Source organism: Apaloderma vittatum, unplaced genomic scaffold, assembly GCF_000703405.1.
Source record: "Apaloderma vittatum isolate BGI_N311 unplaced genomic scaffold, ASM70340v1 scaffold19239, whole genome shotgun sequence".
Taxonomy (NCBI): domain Eukaryota; kingdom Metazoa; phylum Chordata; class Aves; order Trogoniformes; family Trogonidae; genus Apaloderma; species Apaloderma vittatum.
The window spans coordinates 62,684-83,663 of record NW_009737200.1 but is presented as its reverse complement, the minus strand read 5'-3'; the positions used below and the strand labels follow the sequence as shown (position 1 = coordinate 83,663).

At 37.4% G+C, this 20,980-nt stretch overlaps 1 protein-coding gene across 1 annotated transcript in view; it reads left to right on the top strand.

Annotated features, from left to right (window-relative positions):
• Positions 1-5,326: 5,326 nt before the first annotated feature.
• LOC104267442 (G-protein coupled receptor 98-like) overlaps positions 5,327-20,980 on the top strand; it is a gene marked incomplete at its 3' end in the record, with an annotated part of 77,712 nt that continues 62,058 nt past the window's right edge. The window contains exons 1-4 of the mRNA XM_009877259.1: positions 5,327-5,528; positions 16,825-17,009; positions 18,661-18,810; positions 19,894-19,989. Of these exons, the coding sequence (XP_009875561.1) occupies positions 5,327-5,528; positions 16,825-17,009; positions 18,661-18,810; positions 19,894-19,989 (633 nt within the window). The remainder of the gene's footprint in view (positions 5,529-16,824; positions 17,010-18,660; positions 18,811-19,893; positions 19,990-20,980) is intronic.

Below are 20,980 nucleotides of genomic sequence, written 5' to 3'. Positions count from 1 at the left end.
CTGGACACGTGATTGGAAGAAACAAGACTGCAACTTTATTTAGCAACAATAACTTCATAAGAGGAGCAGGCAGATGATTCTTGCAAAGTTCATGTTTTGCTGTTTCTCCATGTGACCTAAAAACCAGTTAAGCATCTACTGTGGTTTGAAAGGTGACACTGAACATTGTAAGACCAAACCATCTCTTTAGAGATGGCATTCTTTTTGTGCCATCATAATGACACAAAAGGGCAGGAATTCAAAATTGCATGCGGAAGCTTAATCAACCCAACTTGAGATGCAGTAAATTGGGGGAAAAAAAAAAAGTATTTTCTCATGAATTTTCTGGGGTTTATGCTTCAGCATATATAAACCAGCATTTTCTGAAGGTGGTCTCATTTTTAATGAAAGTCTTGTTGAATGTGTCACTAAGTTCAGTAATAAAAACATTATAGGAATAGCATATTTGCTGTAACGTATTAAAGTGTAGCAACCTCCTATGAGCAGATGCCAGGGAACATTGACTTTTTTCCTGAATAGGAAAAACAGCAGTCAAAAGCTCTCTTTAAGTATCAATATCAGCCTGCTTTATCATTATGAGGAGGTGTACCATAAAAAGGTTGACCTTCACCATGCTGATCACATGAAGGATAAATAAAAGTTTGTCCATTGAAAAAGAACACAGTCTCCTTGGAAGTTCTCATTTTTTGGTTTCTTATCCTGGACGTCTTTGGAAAATAGAGGATCACAACCTGAGTTTATCTGTGTACATCTGCACATTAACCAATCTGGGCATAAACCGCTGAGCCAGAAGCATAATATTCCAATTCTGTCACTCAGTCTTCTCAGATTTTAGTGTTGTTTGTACTTGTCTACTTTGTGCTTTTTTGTTGCACATATTTGTTTATTCACCAGGAAACTACATAGTAAAAGCAGGATTTTAAAATCAGAGTATTCCCAGCCCATCAGGAAGGATGTGGAGCAGTTCAGGAAAGAGATCTGTGCAAGTGCCTGATACTGCTGAAGAAGTATCAGGTGATACCTGACAGTGGTTGTGCATTTCTTCAGCATGGGGTAGCTGGATGAGAGTCTCCAGAGAGCGCAGCTAGGTGGCAACAGGAAAGTGATCAGGAACCTCCTTTCACATTTTGAAGAGCAGATGACTCAAGCGTGATCATAAGCAGCTGTGGGACAGTGGTCCTGAGCCTGGTAGTACAGACTAGTTGGGTTCTGAGTTGAATACACCTTTTGGGTGTGAGTCTTGGTCAGCTCTGCTCTCCATCAAAGCATGACTTTCCACATTATGCTGCCAAAGCCATATTCTAAAGTTCTGACTGCCATTTCTTTCAGTTTCTTGCCAGTTAGATCCACTCCTTAGTGTGAATCACATCGAGAAGCAGTAATAAGAACATAGGGAATGCATCCCAGACATCAGCGAAGCAGTTGCCTGTACAGAATCAAATATCAAACTACAGCTGCACAGGGAAGAATGTAAGTGCTTGTGGTGGTCTGTAATGTTCTTTAAAATGGTCTGTCTCGCAGAAATGCTCACCTTTCACAAACCATCGTTCAAACAACATCCACTTTTCAAACAAAAACCCAAAACCCATCAAAACCCAAGCAAATTTCTTGCAATACAATAATCTGTATCTTGTTGATCATTCTATGAAGAAAGGAGCAAGATCAGCCCCAGCTTTCTGCCTATACAGTAGAGCTATTGACAACAAGATCAGTTGGATGATAGTTCTTTTTTTGAATTGCTGTATCATACTGGAAATGATTCATTAAACAGGAAAGAAGCAAAGGTATCTTGTGTCTGGTGTGTTTTCATTATGGTTTGATCTATGAGAGAGCTATGCACATGCTTATTGTTCCTTGTTCTAAGTAGTTCAGTCTGCTTCAGAAAAGGTGGCAGAGCAATGTGGAAATTTGTGCAGGACTCAAATTTCAAAATTTTCAGGCTCATTGTTTGCTACAAAAAAAACAAATCTCAATATTAGTGGCATTTATGGATATTCAGAAAAATTTATTACAAGCATTTGTTTTTGCTTTCTAATGTTGGTAGATTAAGACTGCAACACCTGTGACTGAAAACTAAATAGCCTCCGTGCAACACAAAAATCTTAGTAGAACACAAGTTTAAACATGAAGAGAAAATACTCCCTTCCGAAGTCCTTTGTTTGGATTTTTTTTTGTCTTACTAAGTCCTGCTTTCCTTCTTAGGGATTTGTTTGTTCTTCTAACTCCCTCTTCTTTGGTCTTTCCTTTCAGATGATGCCAATAAAGGGAAAAGGCAGGATTTCAAAACAAACAAACAAACTGGGGTCCATTGATTCTATTGCTGCTGCTTTCAATATTGGTTTACTCACCGCAGAGCCATTTCTTAACTTGCAGAGCTTTAATGAATTCCAAACAAAGGAAATGCAAACAAACAGCGAATGGAGGGGGCTGTACTTGGTACACCTTATTTACTCCTTTTATTGAAAGGAGAATTTAAGGCTGACCTGGAGGCATAGTTCTGCTCAATGCCAGATCTATTGCGGGTCCAGTACCAGGCCCTGATTGTTTATCCCTGACATTTGCCAGGGCCGAGAGTGCTGTGTGAGTGGCATGCTGAGTTGTTAAAAGTGCATGGCGGAGTGTCCCATGTCAATCACCAACAACCTTCCAGCTGATTGAGGAGCACCACTGACAAAAAAAAAATCCCACGGGAGCTCCATCTCATCACGTAACAAAGGGAAGCACAGGTCTCTGAAGTGGTATGACAAAAACAAAATCAGAAAATCCTCAGGGATCGTGAACAGAGTGGGAGGGAGGAGCCAATGCTACAGTCGTTTTGCATCTGGATGCAGTGTTGTTGAAAGACCCCACAAAAGTGCCCATGTGAATTAGTGAGCCAGCCTCAGCCCGAGTTCTCACTCTCCTTTTGTTTTTCTACGTCAGTAATTAGCAACATCTAATGCGCTCAGGTCTGCTGTAATTGAGAACTGGCGACGATTAAGGCAGCTCCTCTTATAACTGAGCAGCTTGATAGCTGTTGGTAGGAGCCAAACTTCCCAGAGAAACTGGGTGACAGAAGGACAGCATGAAGTAATTTGTATAAGCTGAAACTACTTTAGAGAATAAAAGATAAAAGGAATCTTATACCTCAGCTGTTCTTTCAACCTGTTGATCCAGAGAGGTAAAACAACATGGGATCTAGGTGTGAGGCTGAGATAGGAGAGTAATAAGGGTATAGTATTGAAAAGCATACTACTTATGCTCCTACATTAAGTTCTCTCTACTGCAAAATTCAGCAGCTAATAGTACGGGCACAGAAAAGCTGGAGCAGGTGGATGGGAATAATGCATAATGAAGTATTGATCAAAAAATATATTAATAAATAAACCCAGGTGGACTAACACAGGAGGTGATCAGACATATCACAGGGATTATCATACACACATACCTGAATTCCTTTTAGGTGCACCTCATAGCACTTTAGAAGAAAAAAATGCACTTGTTTATTTGTTTTTTAAAAGAGATATTTTATCGTGATATTTGGTGAGTCATTCCAGTGGACTGTTTATTCTGATTAGTAATGTCTTCTGCATCTACATATCAGATCATCTATGCCTTCGTCTGTTAAACTGCAGATTTGTATGTAGCAATGTTCATTTTCTATGTAGCTGTATGCAGAGTAAATCCAGAGATTCATCTTAACCAACATTAACCTAATGTCATCATCCAAAAGTTAGCTGTAGTCTAGTTCATCCCGTGCTATTACGTGGTTCATTTAGACTGCTTTGAAGCACTGCCTTTACTTTCATAAGCAAAATACTTCTTGAGGTCATTGAGTCTTTTACTAAGCAACTTTTCAAACTTTTCATCATTCTCTAGTATCTTCTTTGCTTTCTCCTGTTTGTTCACGTCAGTCCCAAATTGTGATCACTATAACTCAACACAGTGTTGATGTAGTGACCAGACCCATGCCATCAGAATGCATAGACTCTTCTAAATCCTGTATTTTTTTTGGCCCTAATACTTCTGTTCTATATTAGCTCTAAGAGAATCACTGCTTTCTCTCTGTGATTTCTATCACTGTGCTTTCGTTTTCCACATGCTTCAGATAAATTAAAAACAAAGCAAAGACTCATTTGAAATGCATGACTTGTCAGTAAACTGTAGCAAAGGTAAAAATCATTCTGCTTTCATTCAGGGTGGAATCCTATTTTGTGTTTAACCTTTCCTTTCCTTGATTCTTTTGGCACCAAGTTCTGTCAGACGCATGTTTTTTGGAGCTATTTAGGAATACTGTTTTGACAGAAAGGTCTCAGGATTTGGGACCAAAAAAGATGACAAGATCCAGCAAGCTCAAAGGAGCTGATATGTGGTTGTGTACTGTTGTAGACCAGGAGTGTATTGGGAGTGGATTTTCTTGCTGCTGGAATCAGCGCTTTTTAAAAAAAAACAAACCAAAACAATAACTGGATAGAATGGTTTGTGTAAGAGATCCAGGGAGTATGGCAGGGTTAATGGGTCTGACTGGATTCGGCTACATGAAATAGTGCTGCTGCTGTTGCATTTGTTTGCAATAGCATTTCCACTTTTTAAGATCTAGCAGCTATCTCACAGGTTCTGGAAACACAGTTAAGACTCTGTAAATGGGACTAAGCAAAATTCCATCCACATTCATTGTTTTCTATGCTCTGGTGCTTAGATGCATCAGCATTTATAAGATAAGTAGGACTTTTGACACTTGTTTACCATTAAGTGGGAGGATTGGGGAGTTTGGGGGCCAACACTAGCAAGATCCTAGTGCCACCTTTGTGTCTTTGTACCTCTGCCCTGGCTCAGGTTTTCCCTGGACCACAACATGTGAATTCATTATTAATTAGAAAAAAATTACCAAGTCCAGAACGCTTGATCTAGGACCGGGAGTTGTTTCTCCCTGCCGAGCACTGAATTGCTGTGAATTAAGACGAGCTGCATGTCTTGGTGCAGCTGAAGGTTTGAGTCACAAATCTGCCATAATCCAGCAATAAAACCTGACGGTTTTCCTGCCTTGGACAATAAAACAGCACAGCCCCAGCTAAGTGGAAGAACTGCCGAGGCAGTAAATGGAGGGGCTAGCTCTGTCTCAACCGCAGCAGCGTGAGGTCAGTCACTGCTGGGTTTCGAAAGAAAAATTGTCCTCTTCTATCCCACCCCCTTTTATCTCCAGAGCAGTGGGAAGGCAGCGGGTGTCAGGAGGAGGGAGGAGAGTGCTGGACGCTGCGCGGAGCAGAGGGAGGAGTAGGAGAGGGGAATGCATAATGCGTGAGTGACAGAGAGTGTGCAGGCGGCTGGCTGAGTCCAGAAGACGCGGATGTCCATGTCCCTGGGTCTAGGTAAGTTTCTTGTCTCTCTGTTTGAGGTGGTCGTTGCTTTGGAAGCATCCTGTGTCAGCCAGGGAGATGCTCGCTGTCCAGGTCGAGGGTTCCACCAAGCAGCACCTGTTGCAACAGGGAGAGAGTTTAACCGGCAGCAGACAGCGAACGCGTCGCTCACCCGTGAGTGGCTGCAGGATAGTAAGAGTCTCCTAAGGTTTCTGTTGTTCCAGCAGGTCCACTTTCTGCTCTGCAGAGCAGGGCAGGTGGAGACAATAGTCTTTCCAATGGAAAGCTCCTGTTCTCAGGGGCTCACATCAGGATGAAGCATCCTAGCTGGCAGTTTTTAACTCTCGAAAAACGCACAAAGCATTCATTTGACTGTTTAAGCTAGGTGGGAGTAAAAGAAGTGAAGGGGCTGCATACACGTTGTGTATTGCAAAGGGGAGTGAGTTAAAAGTAAAAATGAATTTTCAAGTAATCATCTGATACGGAATGAGTTTTAAACATGTTAATAATTAAAATATGACACGTAAGTGATTACAGTTAGAAATACTGCTTCTGCTTCTTGCTTTTGATATGCTGATTGTGCATAAGACATTGCATAATTCACTCTGGCTAGCCCAGATAAGGTTAAGATCAAATGTATAGGGAACTACTTGCAAAACATAAATCTTTGTTTTTAATGAGTCTCTAATTGCTTTATAGTGCAGACGTGAAATAACATGTGATTTTAAAACATCTTATTCATTATATAGCACCCAAAAGTGTTTTTTTCTGATAACACTTCACACACATCTTCCAGAATGAGTCTTTCAGTTAAATACTAGGCATTTTGAGAATCTGCAGTTTCATAACTGAAGGTAGAATGTGATATATTTAGTCTCTCTGTCACTTAAGCCTAAAACAAGCTTTCTCCTAGTGAATGTACTCACTGTTTCCATGTGGAAAGGAGAACCAGCTTCCTCAGGAAGTAAAATAATCTGTGGCACATCAGGCTTAGATTTGAAATAGCCAAATATTTGTAATGTAAAAGCTAATATATTTTAAGTGTGTACAATTTTTGATTCCTAGTTCGCTATTATTACTAATATTTATGTTGTTATTGATTTCTGATATACAGATCTGTGTGTTACAAGGTCTCTAATATGCTATTTTTTAATAGCTTTACATGAAGAAATCTATAGTATTTACTAAATTTGCATCTGAGTGAACTAATTAACATTGATAATAGGAGGACGTGCTTATTAGCTTGTAATTGTGATCTCTGTCCTGGTCACATAGAAATCAATGGGAAAAATTATATGTGCTTTTGTAAGAAGAAGTACTGAGCAGTTTATTTGTGCAGTCAGCAATTTTAAGACTGAAAAGTGATACTGGATGAGTTTTAAAGAGTTGATATTAGAGAATGAGATTGATCCTTACGCATTCAAACCTAGAGCACAATACTTCCCTTGGAAATTGTTGGGAGTCTTATTTGAATGAAATTTTCAGAATCAAGTCTAAATCATAACCTGTTATTAGAATTTCTAGTATACATGGAATTTTGTTATTTAAAGTTACCATCTTACAGGGTTTTTTGTAATTACTTTTGGAACTCCTTTAAAAAATAGGAGTGCTTAATTCTAAAAATGCTTACATGCATGTTTTACTTATTACATGATGATGATGACTGAAACTGAACTATTGGAAAAGCTATGAAAATATATATCTTTTGTGTATAGCACTAAAGAAGATTACTACTACAAAGGTCTTTAAGGATCTCTGCCATGAGGTGCAAACAATTTGTGTCAATTTGGGAGAAAAATATAGATGACTTACAAATCACCTTTGATATTGTTACAGAGCTACCATAGTTGTTCAGAATTACAACATGGTAACAATGAGGTGATTATTAATTATTATATTTTTCAAAGTATGTGGCAATGGTCTATAAGCTTGACAAGACTAAATTTAGAATATATCATCAAAAACTTGATGGATAAATATGTCATTGTGTCATACTTTGAAGAAAGGGAGAATTAAAATCTGTCTAAAATACATCAAAGTTTTTTTAGCCTACAGTATTTTTGAAATCATCAAAATATTAAACTGTATATCTGACTATTGCTATTATTCAGGATAGTGTAACTGATGCAATTTAGCTTAATTTTATTGCTGGATAACCCTGTTCTCTGATTTTTTTTCTTTCTTGGCCAGCCTCTTCTGGTGCATTCTTGGTGTTAGGTTGATCTCTAAGAAACGGAGAAATGTATGTAGGCAAGAGAAAATACAAAGAATATGTTGAAATTCTTTGGTCAGGGAGTATGAGACCTTGACCTCTTAAAGATATAATCACATGCATAGTTATTTTTACATGTGTAAACCTATTGATTGGTTTTACTCACTTGTAGAATTGTGCTTGCGTTTTCACTCTACAGGACTGGCCAGTGTAGTTATAGTCACTGTTGTATGTAATGGTGAATATCTCACTTTTCCCCACTAGAAGTAAGCATGCACAGTCTCTGGATGCTTCTTTCAGTGTGTATTAAGACTCAGATGCTGTGTAACATCTCCATCATAAAATCAATGGTTACTGGCAATTGTAGGCATTTGTCATAATTCCAGAAATTCAAGAATTGTGTCTACCTAAGAGCAGCTGTATTTCTGTTTCTTAGGGGAAAAGAAAAAAAAAAAGTTGTTCAAATTGCTTTTGCTGCAATAATTTGTAAGCCCAGAGCAAAGCTGCTGTTAAAATAAAGTTGTACTTATTTAAACAGGCTTATCTGACAGGCTAAATTTCTCTGGCAAAATTAAACAACAGAGAGGATGCTTTCCACGTTCATTGCAGCTTTTGTGCTTGTGGATTTTTCAGCAAACTGAAGACAGAATTTCCTCTAGAATGGTACCACAATATCTTTTTATATACCAAGAGGGGTTTTCTGATTATTTCATTTTGTATCTAGCATAGATTTATTAGTTAGATTACAGTTTTGATTCTCATTTTCGAGGGCAAAAGAAACTTCCTTCTCCTGAGTCACTTATCCTGGACTGGTCCAATATCTTACTGTTCTGAATTGTTTCAAGCTTTGCTTCATTAAGGATTTAACATGGCCTTAATTCAGCCATCTGTTATGGGTTTGGCAGACCAACAGATCTGAGGTATTGCTCAGAGCTTTAGAAATTTCCCACATTTTTAAAGGTTAGGAAAAGAGCTACCTTTACGAATAGATTTTGAATAATTCTCAGCAAGATAATAGCGCAGAAGTGGGGTAAAAAATGCGTGTCATTCTCTGAAGCACAGGGTCCCCTGTCTGCCTTTAGCTCTGCTGAAAAGCAATTAGCATTTCAACCAGCCAATTTGGTTACATGCAATGAAGTACTTGGGTTTGTAATTTGCTGCTCTCGGCTTGGTGCTGTTGAGAACTGGCTCTGTGTAATCCTCTCAAAGCACCTTTCTTTCCAGCATAGTTATTGTTGCTGGTCTTAAATAACTAATCAACAAAGAGATTTCCTTGTCTTGAGCTACAGGGTGCCTTAGAAGAACGAAAAGAAATACCCAGTTAATAAGGGAATGATTATAATTATTAAATAGTGATTATTAAATTGTGACATAGGTTAAAAGGTTTAGAAAGCCAGGGAAAGCGCAGTGAGTGATAAAGGTAGCGAGTAGTCTTTGAACCCAAGTGAATTCTCTAGGGGAGTTCTCTTCGCCACATAAATTCCTTATCATGTATTTTATTTAAAAACGGGTTTCCCAGATTTAAGAGATTAATTCACAGTATAGATTAGCGTGAGAGCCCCATGCTAATCACATTCTCGAGAACGACACAAATATGTTTTTACTTCAGAAATAAGTCTCTGGCAGGACTTCATAAAATACAGATCTGTAATAAAAGCAACAGTCCCTGCTTCAATCTAGTAAAAAAATAATACATTTAGCTAGAAACAAAGCTTGTTTAGATATACATCTTAAATTTAGTATATATAGTTGATACACATTTTCAGGTTTCATAATAAACTTTTATAAACTCGAGAATAACTCCCTGGCACAATTATTCTGATAATTAGGCAACATGTTAAAATTATGTTTGGCTCATACATGAGTATTACCTTGTAAGAAACCATTGTGGATAGCAGTAATTCTTCTGGTAGTATACCTAACGTAATGCCATCTAATTCTCACCATGAGGATGTAATTTGCAGTTCTGTATTTCACAGATTATTTTTCTTGCAAGATTATCGTGTGTGAAGCACTTTTGCAAAACAGGTTATTACACTTTTGGTTTTGAGAAAAATAAGCAATAGAATGCAGATGCCCAGAACTACTTCTTGTGCTCCATGATATTCAATCAGGTGGTATTACCATTCATTCAGGGTAAATTCCAGGTACTTGATGCTACGGTGGTTTTACCTCAGCTCCCATTTACTAGAAGTATGTTAAATAAAACTGTTTAGGACTTGGGAGAAACCTCCAAAGCAGAGATACAATTGGAAGTTATTGTGAAACTTCACATCTTCACTGAAGTAGAATAAATGGATGTTCCTCACTGAAGCCTGCAGACCTCCCTCAGCAGGATTTCTGATTCTGTAAGTGTAAGAGTCAGATCCTGTGGCAGGCTCAGTTGAGTAGTTACCTCTACAGTAAGCATGAGCTGGGAGTACTAAGCATCTTCATGGCTGAGTTGCTTGGTTTTGGTTTTGTTTGTTGGTTTTGTTGGTTTAGATTTATATTTTTTTAAATTTCCTGGCTTTTTTTTTTGTGCAAGAAAGTTTGAGAGATAGTATGAGTGCTTATAGTGTCTCAAGCCCTACTTGGAGCAAAAATGCCTAGGTAAAAAGCTAGACCTTGGTTATGGAAAATCCTGTAAAATACTTTTTATTAGTGAAAGATGTCTGCTGTTTTCATTAAATCTGTGTAGGTGCTAAAGGATTTCCAGTGTGGAGCTGAAAACTGAATTTACCTTTTGTTTAAACCTATACTATATGCTAAGTGGAACTATTCCAAAATAATATTTTGGAGTTTTACAGTGTATGGTTAGAACTATGTATGGATAGATTCTCATCAGTGGAGTGATAAATGAGAAATTCTGCAGCTGAAATCAGTCATTTTTTGTTGGTACACATTAAAGTAAATTCCTACTCCAATATTTCTTAATGTTCTTAATTAGCAGGTTTCAGCCAAGGTTTGTTTACATTAGACGCTGATGTCTGTTCTAAATATAAAGTAACCTTAATAACTCCAAGTCATCTTACTGGAGCTACTCTGGGTAAAACTAATCTGTATCTTACAGCTAGTCAGAATTATTGTCTGGTTCTCTGTTTGACCAGCAAATTATAAGGCAACCGCAAATGTTTGTAGAAGAGGCATGTGTTCTCTGTGCTTGCTGCTAGCAAACAGAAGTCGTGGATTCAGCTCTGCTTGAGAGTTTTGCCTATTATTCCCTGCTCAGAATGAGAGCAGGCAGTTACCTCAGGAAACCTTTAGCAATACCTGGCTTAAGAGATAAAACTGATGATTACCTATGTTAGAACTTCAAATTTAAGGGTATAGTTTCTGTCCACTCAGATTCTTCTGAGGAAGTGAAAAGAAGCTGATGGAAAATTTGCAAGGGGTACTCTGGGCTTATTACACTTTTTACCTCTCGGTGACCTCTAATAACAGGATGAGATGATTTGGATTTCTCATCTGGCCTCTATCTTGGCCTCAGCTTGCAGATTCACCACTTTCAATATTGGTTCCTGACCGTGATGATAGATTTTCCTCTCTGACTAGTAAATATAAATGCAAAGGCAGCCAGCTTAAGCCTTTTTCTTTCTTAGGATATCTATGTTGAAGGGTGCATGCCTTTTTCAAGGGAATGTAACTGAATGGACAAGAATTTTCATGTGGAAAATGTTCAGGTTAAATTGGCCATTCCTATAGATACACATGCTCATAGATAATATGATTTTTTAAAACTGTTGCAACCGTTAGAAAGCATATGGTCAAGAGAAGCTCTGAGCGAAGTCAGTGTCATTAATCTCAAATGCAAATAAATCTTCTTAGCACCTGAGGCTGTGGTACTGTTCTGTCACAGCAGCAGTAGTGAGTAGGGAATAAGTAGCCAGACCCAAAAACTTCAGGACAGTGAAAGCTCACCAAGGGATTTTCAGTGCCTAGTAGTCTGTATGTGTGCATTGATTAGCACTTTTCAATGCGTAGGTACCTGGAATGCCTTTGTAAAGATGAAGACAGGAAACACTTGAGAAGAGTTAGAAGCAAAGCCATCCAGTGGCACTGAATGAGGTGCATGGTGGGACAGAGTCTTATCCCAGAGGCTATGACTGTTTGTGCAGACAAGGGGTGCAGACGAACAGTGACTCAGCTATATTTCTTGTGCTTTATCCACCCTGAAGCAGGCTGAAGGCAAAAAAGAGGTATAGGAGGATGTTATTTTGAAATAGTACCTGTGGAACACTCTCTTTTCCAGTCTCTGGTAGAGTGACTTGTTTGTTCCACATCTAAACAAAAAAAAAGCACCCCAAACTGAAAAAGAAATGACAACCAGCAGAGCAGACTTGAGTAATACTTATGCTATTTTTTTCAGACACAGCTGTTGTGCCCTCCTTTGCTTATGTGTGGACTGTGGGGACTTTGAGGTGGAGAAAACTACAGTCTAAAGTAAAACGTTCCTCTCTTAATTTGAGATCATGACAATATGGAAAGGAGGAGTTGACTAAATAAAAGTTTTTACAATTAGCACTACTCTCCTGGGTTGTTCTCCAACCCTATTGTAAAGTTCAGAGATTCCAGGAACGCCTAAAATAAAAATGCTGAAAACGTGGGGTTTTAATGCATTTCTACACCAGGTGCAGCAAGGGCAATGGCCTTGTGAAACTTCTTGCTCTCTGCTGTTTCCGTGTACTAGAGAGAATCTCCTCTTTACATATGAAAGAGCACATGTATCTCTCCCACTGTGTTGAGCCAAAGATGCTGCTGGGTGCTGGCATCTCTGCTGTGAATAGACTTCTCTCTGGCAACCACTGATAGCTGCAATGCTGTACTCAGTGCAAAGTACCAGGCATGCCAGTTTTTGAATGTTCTACTTGGCTGGGCATTTGTAATCATGGGCAGTAGACAAGGACGAGCAGTGAGAAGTGCACTGGGCTTTACACTGGCTCTGCTGCACTGTGGAAATTTAACAATGAGTTGCGCTGAGATGGTTGGTGGTAAGCAGGATATAGCTGCTAGGTGGGAGAGGTGCTGCTTCAGTATACCTCCTTGTTTCTTCTCCCGCGGCAATGGAAAATCCAAGTTACAGGGCGCTTAATCGCTTAATCCCTCGTTCCATCTACGTCTTTTTGAATGGCTTCCCCTTTCTTTTGCCATTCTCCGTTCCATATCTGGCATTTTACATTCACTTTGTTTCAGACTTGGAGTCTTTCAGAACTCTTTTGTTTCTCTTTTTGATCTCTCTGTGTGCCCTGGTCTGTAGGTTCCCTCGCCCTTCAGTGAAAACAGCCAGGAGACCTTTCCATGCTTGAGGGTTTTGATTTATTGAACACAGAAGCCAGTGTAAAAATCTTCAGAAAAGACTTATTCTTTACAAAAAATCTTCAGAAAAGACCACTCCTTCTTTATAAACCTTAAAATCTTCATCTGAAATTTGTTCCGGAAACTCAACAGAAAAAGTGAGTTATAAACTTCTTTATAAACTTTAAAATCTTCATCTGAAATTTGTTCCGGAAACTCAACAGAAAAAGTGAGTTATAAACTTCTTTATAAACTTTAAAATCTTCATCTGAAATTTGTTCCAGAAACTCAGCAGAAAAAGTGAGTTAATCCTGGTGATTAATCAGTTATGAGAAAACAGTTTCAGAAGCCTGCCTCTCCTTGGCGGCAAGTGGGCAACAGATTGAAATGGTATTCCTCACATAACTGGTGACATTACTGTGGAAATTACTGTGTGGAATCGGTATATGCTTTGCTGGGCTCTAGGCTAGGATTCTGTAATTTCCTGGGAAACACAAGTACACTTCAGGAAGTGCCATATAACGCAGGCTAAGAGAAAATTGTTAGTTAGGGGTTGTAACTCAGAACACTGAGTCAGATTTCTTTACTTTTTTTTAAATTATGTGGTTGAAGAATGTGATTTTCTAGACTTTTAAGGTTTAGGACTTTCAACTTCAGAAAGTGCAGTCTCTTAGAAGAGACTTGGATGATGAGTAAAATCAGTGAACAGAATTGATTTTGTTTAGCTCAAACCATTCAAATGTGGAGATAATTTTTTGAGAGATACTTTGTTTTGGTTTTGATGCCAGAAGCTTTTATTATAAATCCATTACAAACATCACCTAGGTTTCAGGTCGTGGATTGCTTTAAACTACCACTGGTACTACAAATCGTTATTTGAAGTGGCTTTAGTCAGAATATAGTAGCAGAATACTTGGTCTCTTTGCTTGTACATACTCTCGAACTATAGAATATTCCATTGCTTGTTGTTGTTTCAAAAACATTTAAATAACTTTGACCCATTAATCTATTTTAAAGCCTGACTGAATAATCTGGATTGAGAGAACTGAACTCTATAGTATTTAGCTGAAGCAGGGGGGAGTATTTGATACACCAAACACACAGTTTACCCATTTTAGCAGGGAACAAGGTTCAGCTCATCTGAAATAAATAAAAAGTTCCAGCTTCATCTGAAATAAATAAAAATTAAACTCATCACTGATATAGTAGGGTGAGGGAGGCGGGGCAGAGTTGTCTTTTAATCCCTGATGTTGCAAAGGTTTCTGCTGAGCTTTATGCAATGCAATTAATAATGGATAAATTGTGTTCCCATAGAAATTTCTCCAGAAATTTAGCAAACAAAGTGAGTTCATATTTAATAAAGTAAAATATTGTGACCTCTAATCTTTTTGGCTACTTGAGTAAACTTGTTCTGCACTCTCTAAGTCCCGATTTATGTAATTTTCACAATATTACATAATTTTTAAAAAGATAATAATGATTTTCAAAGTTGAGTTTGTATAAACACACTAAAAACTTTTGGCAGGCTGTGCAAAGTAAATCTTAGTACAAATAATGTAACAAGAATGAATACACACCAGCTAAATAATTGATGGTGTGATTGTGAAACTTCTCTTGTTCCACAGGAGTAATCCTATAGTTTTAGAATGCTCTCTAGTAGAAGTAATAGAATTCAAGTAATTCTAAACTTTGTAATCTTGCCCTCAAGGATCATGTTTTCAGTATTATTTACTAGAAGCATGAACCGTGGGAAGATATTTGCGACGTCTATGACAAGGTAACAGCTGAAGCTAAAAGGTCGACAAATTCCTCAGTTTAGTATGGATGATGCCTGCATTTGCAGACAGTGTAATTGTCTCAGAGTTTACAAAGGTTAGACTACTGTTCTCTTTCCGGCTCAAAGGTTTGTATATTTAGGAGCAGTTCTGCACAAAACCAGCAAAAAAAACCATCTTGGAAGTTAAAAGAATCAGCTTTGGAAATGGTGACAATTTTAAATCCCAGGGGCTTCATGCATATATATTTTATCTTTGCTTCCTGCTGTAAGCTTTTTCTGCATTAGAGTTGCTAAATAGATAGATATGTGGGAATCAAGCATTATTCATGAAAGTTTGTTGCACATTTGATTCTCAGTAGGAACTTGAAGGACAGTGTTCATGGTAATAAAAATTTATAGCAATGTGAAGTTCTGCAGCAAAATTATTTCACTGTGTGACTTTTTTTTTGGAGAAACACTGTCCAAATATGTTGTAAAATGAACAGTTGTTTTTGTAGGAAAAATGGTTAGTTCTTATTTTTTCCACATTCATAGTGGATGTTCAGTAGAGCTAGGTGATGTTTTTATTACAAATAATTAAAATTGGGTAATTTTTTCATCCTACCAGTCCTTTCTTGAAGGAATTCTGAGAAACATTGACAGTTTTTTTGACTGTATTTCCAGCTTAGAGTAATTTGATGTATCATGTATGTGGATTAATTTTTGTTCTTTAGTGTGCCTGAAAGCAGTCTGTTAGAGTCCTCACAAAGTAACATTAATCCCAGAAAAAATTTTATTGTAAGTGTTGAAGTCTTTCTGAAGCTCTGTTACTTTTAGCTGACTGAACACTATGTTATTCTCTATTCAATGCAAGGTTCAATCTACCTGATTGGTTAAATAAAACACTCAGAACCTGTGAATAGATTCTGTAATCAAAATACACCTCAAGTGTATTTGGCACACAATTTACAAAAATACATTTCAATGTTCCTGATATTTTCTGTTTCAGCGATCACTTATGACTAAATATTCATTTCCTCATGAATGATTAAAAGAAGTCTTTTGCAGACATGACTGATCTTAAATTTTCTGGATATGCAAATATTAATGTGTTACGTTTTGCACAAAATTGACCAGAAATGGCTGGTAAGCATAGCACTCAGAAATATAATTTTAAGCAAAGGGAAATTTTAGTATATATGTAATTAGACAAATATTGTTCATATCTTTTTGTAGAGAAGTTTTAAAAAGTAACATTATAAAACACTGACTACAGTTAGAAGGATCTTACTGAAAGAACTAGTTTTGTTAAAGATTCATACTGCACTACTTTTTGGTGTTTGGGGCATAACTTTGTTCTCTTGATCTGTTCAAAAATTACTCAGATCCTTATGACAGAAATCTGCTCCTTGCAGCACTCAAGATCTCAGTTTTGGTCAGCACTGTACAACATGAGCCTCTGCATAACGTAGCAGCAGTTTCCAATTTGTTGTGCCAGAGCCTCTTAAAAATGCATCTTCCACAGTATCACCACCCAATGACTTCACTGGAACTTAAACTTGTAATTTACATTACGTAACTGGCCTTTGATGTGAGAGAAATAAACCACCTTAATTTTAAGCTGCCTTATCCTAACAGAAAACCAGACATTGTGGAGAAACACATAAAAATAAAGGTCTGTACAAAGGTTACAATGTCATTAAAATGTGCCACAGTGATTCCCCGTGATGAGAAAGCATGGAAAGGATCGTGGGATAACAGAAGCAGTGAAAAGAATCTCAAGTAAATGTGCAAATGTTCAAGAAAATTTCATGGTCCATAAGGTGTCTGAAGATGGTCTGTGAGATGACTGCAAACATCCAACCCTTCACCCTTCCTGTCAATTCATGTTCATTTATAAAGAAAATTGAGAGAGCGAAGAAGGTGGAAACAGAACTGTCAGCGTTTGAGCTGGTTGAAAATGAAAACAATTGTAACAATGCCATTGTTTTCTTCTTAAAAGTTGCTTATTCCTTCACTTGAAAAAAGTTGATAAGTGCTGTTTAGAAAATCTCTATGTAAAAATTGTGAAAATAGAATTAGATGTAGCTAATAATTACATTATCCGACTTAATTATAGCTGAGACCTGTGCATGCTTTCATCTCGTTTCTGAAGCCCACAAGACAGTGTTGAGAAGGATTGTTTTTATATATTTTAGATTCAAAATTTATTTTTAATTATTTATTTTCTTTTTTTTTTTCTATAGGGATGCCCTCGGCTTCTTTATTAGTTTATTTGCTTTTAGCACTACTCATTCGTTTCACATCTGGAGACACAGAAGTGAAGTTCAGTGGACAGACAGAATTTGTAGTTAATGAAACAAGTACAACTGTTATACGTCTTGTAATCGAAAGGACAGGGAAGCCTGCTAACATCACAGCCATTGTGTCGGTAAGAAAACGCCTTAGTAGTATTCTCAGTACATATTAATTTATTTCTGAATTTTTGAATGTTGCCTGTTTCTATCAAGCCAGTGAAAAGGAGGGTGGTATTTCGCTGGGACAGTGCCTCACTTTGGAGAAGCAACACCCAGTTTATATAACTGAGTAAACTGCTGCCGACTGCACTAGTTTCAAAATAATGGTATAAACATCTCAGGGACCCAACTGCTACTGCTCAACTAGAAGTCCAAGCTGATATGCTTGTTTGATTTTGACTGTGGCTGTGCACTCACGCTGAGAACGTGGATATATAGCAATTTTTCCTGTTCTAGATTACTGCAGAACCTGCTTTTCAGTAGCTACTCCACTGTTGGAGTCAGATTTCCATATGAAATTTAAAAATTACATTGTTCTTTTCATTTGGAGATCAGAGTCAGTATTTTTACAATATTTCCTTTATTTCTTAGATGTCATTAACCATGATGGGAGCACAGCAGTGTACTACAGAAGGTGTACTGCTTGTCAATTTCTACAGTCTGTAGACAAAAGAAATTATCGGTGTCCCTGCACAACATTGTATTTTCCTCCACTGTGATATGAAAAATATATGTCTTAGAAATTCCAAGAAGTAGAAACTGATCTGTAGGGATTTCACACTTTATTAACGTCTGAGGAGAAAACCTTGAGAGAATGTGATTGTGCTTTGAAACTAGTGCTTTTTACTGGTGTAATAAGTTTCCTTATTAAGGACCTGAAATTCCAAGATTTGTCTCTGACATGAATAATCGAGCAGCTTGTTTAGGAGGATGTTTAGAGCCTGTTTTTGTAAGACCTTTCTGGCTATATCTGAGCCAGCCCGACTACTGGCTGAGATATATGGAAAGTAGTTGCCAATATGCTCAGTGATAGGCAAGAACAAAAAAGTACCTTCCATTCTTTGTTTCCTCTTCACTGAATTTTAGATTTCACTGTTCTTAGATGAAGAGTAGCCTTTTTCGCTTCTCTCCATTTAGTCTCAGCTTCACCTGTAAACTTAACCTGGACCCTTTGCTGCCTTGACACCACTGCCTTTGTAATCTCTCCTCTAACTGCCTTAGTCATGGCAGAAATCAGTGGGATTTTCTTTTGTTGCCTAAATGACAGCAGAGCTGCTCCTTATAGAAGACTATCTTGCCAACTTTGGCCATCAAAATCTTAATCTCAGTTAAATGCCTAAGCTTCTTCTAGTCCCTAGAGTGAGACAGAAAGGAGGAAGGCACATTTCAGGGTAAGCTTAATTCAGGTCAGGTAGTATGAGGTGTACAGATCTGTGCTAGGAATAGCTTTTCCATTAAAAAAAAAAAAGTCAAATAGTGCATTATGCAAAAGATACCCAGTTGCGAGGAAGGGTGGTTCTGAATGAAGTGTTGTGTTTGTTTTGGTGGTGGGGTTGGTTTTGGATTTGTTTTTTTTCCTGGTTGCTCAGCAAGGATACAAAGACCTATTATTGACCTATTATTTACCCCTTCTGTCTGGAAATCAACTCTATGATAGCAGAGGAAATTGTGGAAAGAGTTATGTGCAAAGAAGAGTGAATGAAGCCTGTTAAATGAATCCAGAATAACATTTTAGAAGGTAGTGGGGGAAGAAGGAGATGGCATTCAGTTGCGTATCTATTGCAGATTGATGGAGAAGACACAGGAGACTTTTTTGACACGTATGCAGCTGCATTTATACCTGATACAGAAACAAACCGAACAGTGTATATATCTGTCTGTGATGATGATCTTCCAGAGGCCGACGAGACATTCACATTTTACTTGACACTAGCAGTAAGTCTCAATTTTTCAATTAATCTGTTCCTCAGAAGACAGCGAGTGATCTGGCATAAACGAGCGGTGTAGAATTCAATGTAGTCATGCTGCTCGTGAGCCTGAATCCTGATGGGTAAGAACTATAATCTGGAAAGTAGCCAGCATGGTGCTTACTGCTTCTTAGAAGGTTTTGCCAGTCCTGCGGGTATTTCTGTGTGATGTTGCTGTGCCTTGTACATAATCTGAAAATTCAGCAGGCACTGCACTCAGCTGTGGGCATTTGAAGGTGTGTTAGATCCAGGCAGAGTTAGATTGTGAAGAGATTCTCAGCCTTTCCTGTTTTTCCGAATAGACTTACCTGGAAGAGAGGGTGAAAGTAGCAGAAGAGGATGACTTCCAGTCCCCCAAATCAGAGGTTGAACGAGACTTATCTAAAAACAAGCAAACAATTTTTAAAATACTAATAAATCTCTTCATGTTTTTCTGTCTCGCAGGAAGCATGCTACAAGAGAGGGCTTCACAATCAGTTGTGGGTTTTTTTTAAGATAATACTTCATGACTAAGATTCATGTCAGTTCAGTAAAGATAAAGTTTATATTTTGTTGCCAGTTATTACACATCTCAGGGAATATTTGCAGTGAATATGAAAATGCCTATTTTCTTCTCCTTCTTCCTTTGATTTGTAAATGTAGTTCATTTTTACAACACTCTAAATATTAGTTTCCTTTAGTTGATATCTCAGTGTAATACCTTCAAAGTTTCAGTTTTATACAAATGTTAGGGAAAAAACCAACAGCTTTGGAGTTCCTGGCAGTGCTACATGCTTCCGTATTGCTATGGTATCATTAATAGATTGCCAAATTACGATTAATAATTTACAAAGTTTGTTTCAAGGACTTTCTTGTTGAATGTATAGAATATATTTCCTCAATAATTAATTATTTTTGTACATTCTATTGCTTTAAATAATTTTAATTGCAATATGTAATAAATAGTAGATTTGTTATGGGCTAATATTTATTCTTAAAAGACAGTAAAATAAAAATGTATATTTTGTACCCATCACTGTATTCACTATTGTATTTTTTTTGTTAATTTTAGAAACCATCTGCAAGGATAAAGCTTGGCTCACCCAAATCTGTCACTGTAACAATCTTATCAAATGACAATGCCTTTGGAATAATTTCTTTTAACATGGTAATTTCTTTTATATGGTATATGTGAAAACATATTTAGAAAACATAAAGGTGACATTTTCAAACATGCTTGTTAGTTATTCAACTGAATCCCTTGAAAATTGATACCAAGTTACATCTTTGAAAATCTCTAGAGGTAATTCGTGCATATATATGTAATTCGTACATATATACAGCCTTAGTACTTCTATACTCTTTTAAGTATTGAGACATAATCTGAGACCTCACACTTGGATGACTATCTGTGTTGCTCATCTTAAATATAAATCTTCAAAAAATTTGTTCAGTTCTACTGCCCCTCCTTTTTAAGTCAAGATCTAAATATAGTAGGGAAAAAGAGAGAAGTAATACCATAGGAAAGTTAAAGACGTGGTTTGGAAATCTTGAGAATATATTAATTTTCCCAACTTTAGTGAGCAATTTTATGGTTAACTCTTACTCTGAGAGAACAGTGTCATGATATATGCATTGTATAACATCATCTATGATCAGACACTCTGTGACTCTAGTGGTGCAGAGGATATTGGCAATAATACAGAGTGTGTGTTAGAAGAAACCGGAACTATGCCTTATTGCCAGCATTATGGGAATATAATTTTTCTACAGGACCTCCCTGAGAGAGAACAAGAACACAAGAAATTTTCAGTGCAAAAGCACCAAGCCATGCTGCTGCCTGAATCATTAGTGTGATTGTTTGAAATCGTTCAGCTACAATGGTTTGATAGAATCCATTTATACCTGGTTATCTAACAAAGGACTTTTTAATGGAGAAAATTTATTTTTAGTGGGGTTAGGATCTCCAAAAAATATCAGTGCTAATATGCCAGTGCTTTTTGTATATTGACAATATTAATTTGCAAAAAAAACCCCAAACCTCTCTACCTGCATAACTTATGATAATGTTTTTATCTGCAATATTTCAGGCTTTTTATTAGCTGAACTAATTGGTTGCTAGGAAATGTGTGCCATCAGTGGACTTGTTTGCAGATTAG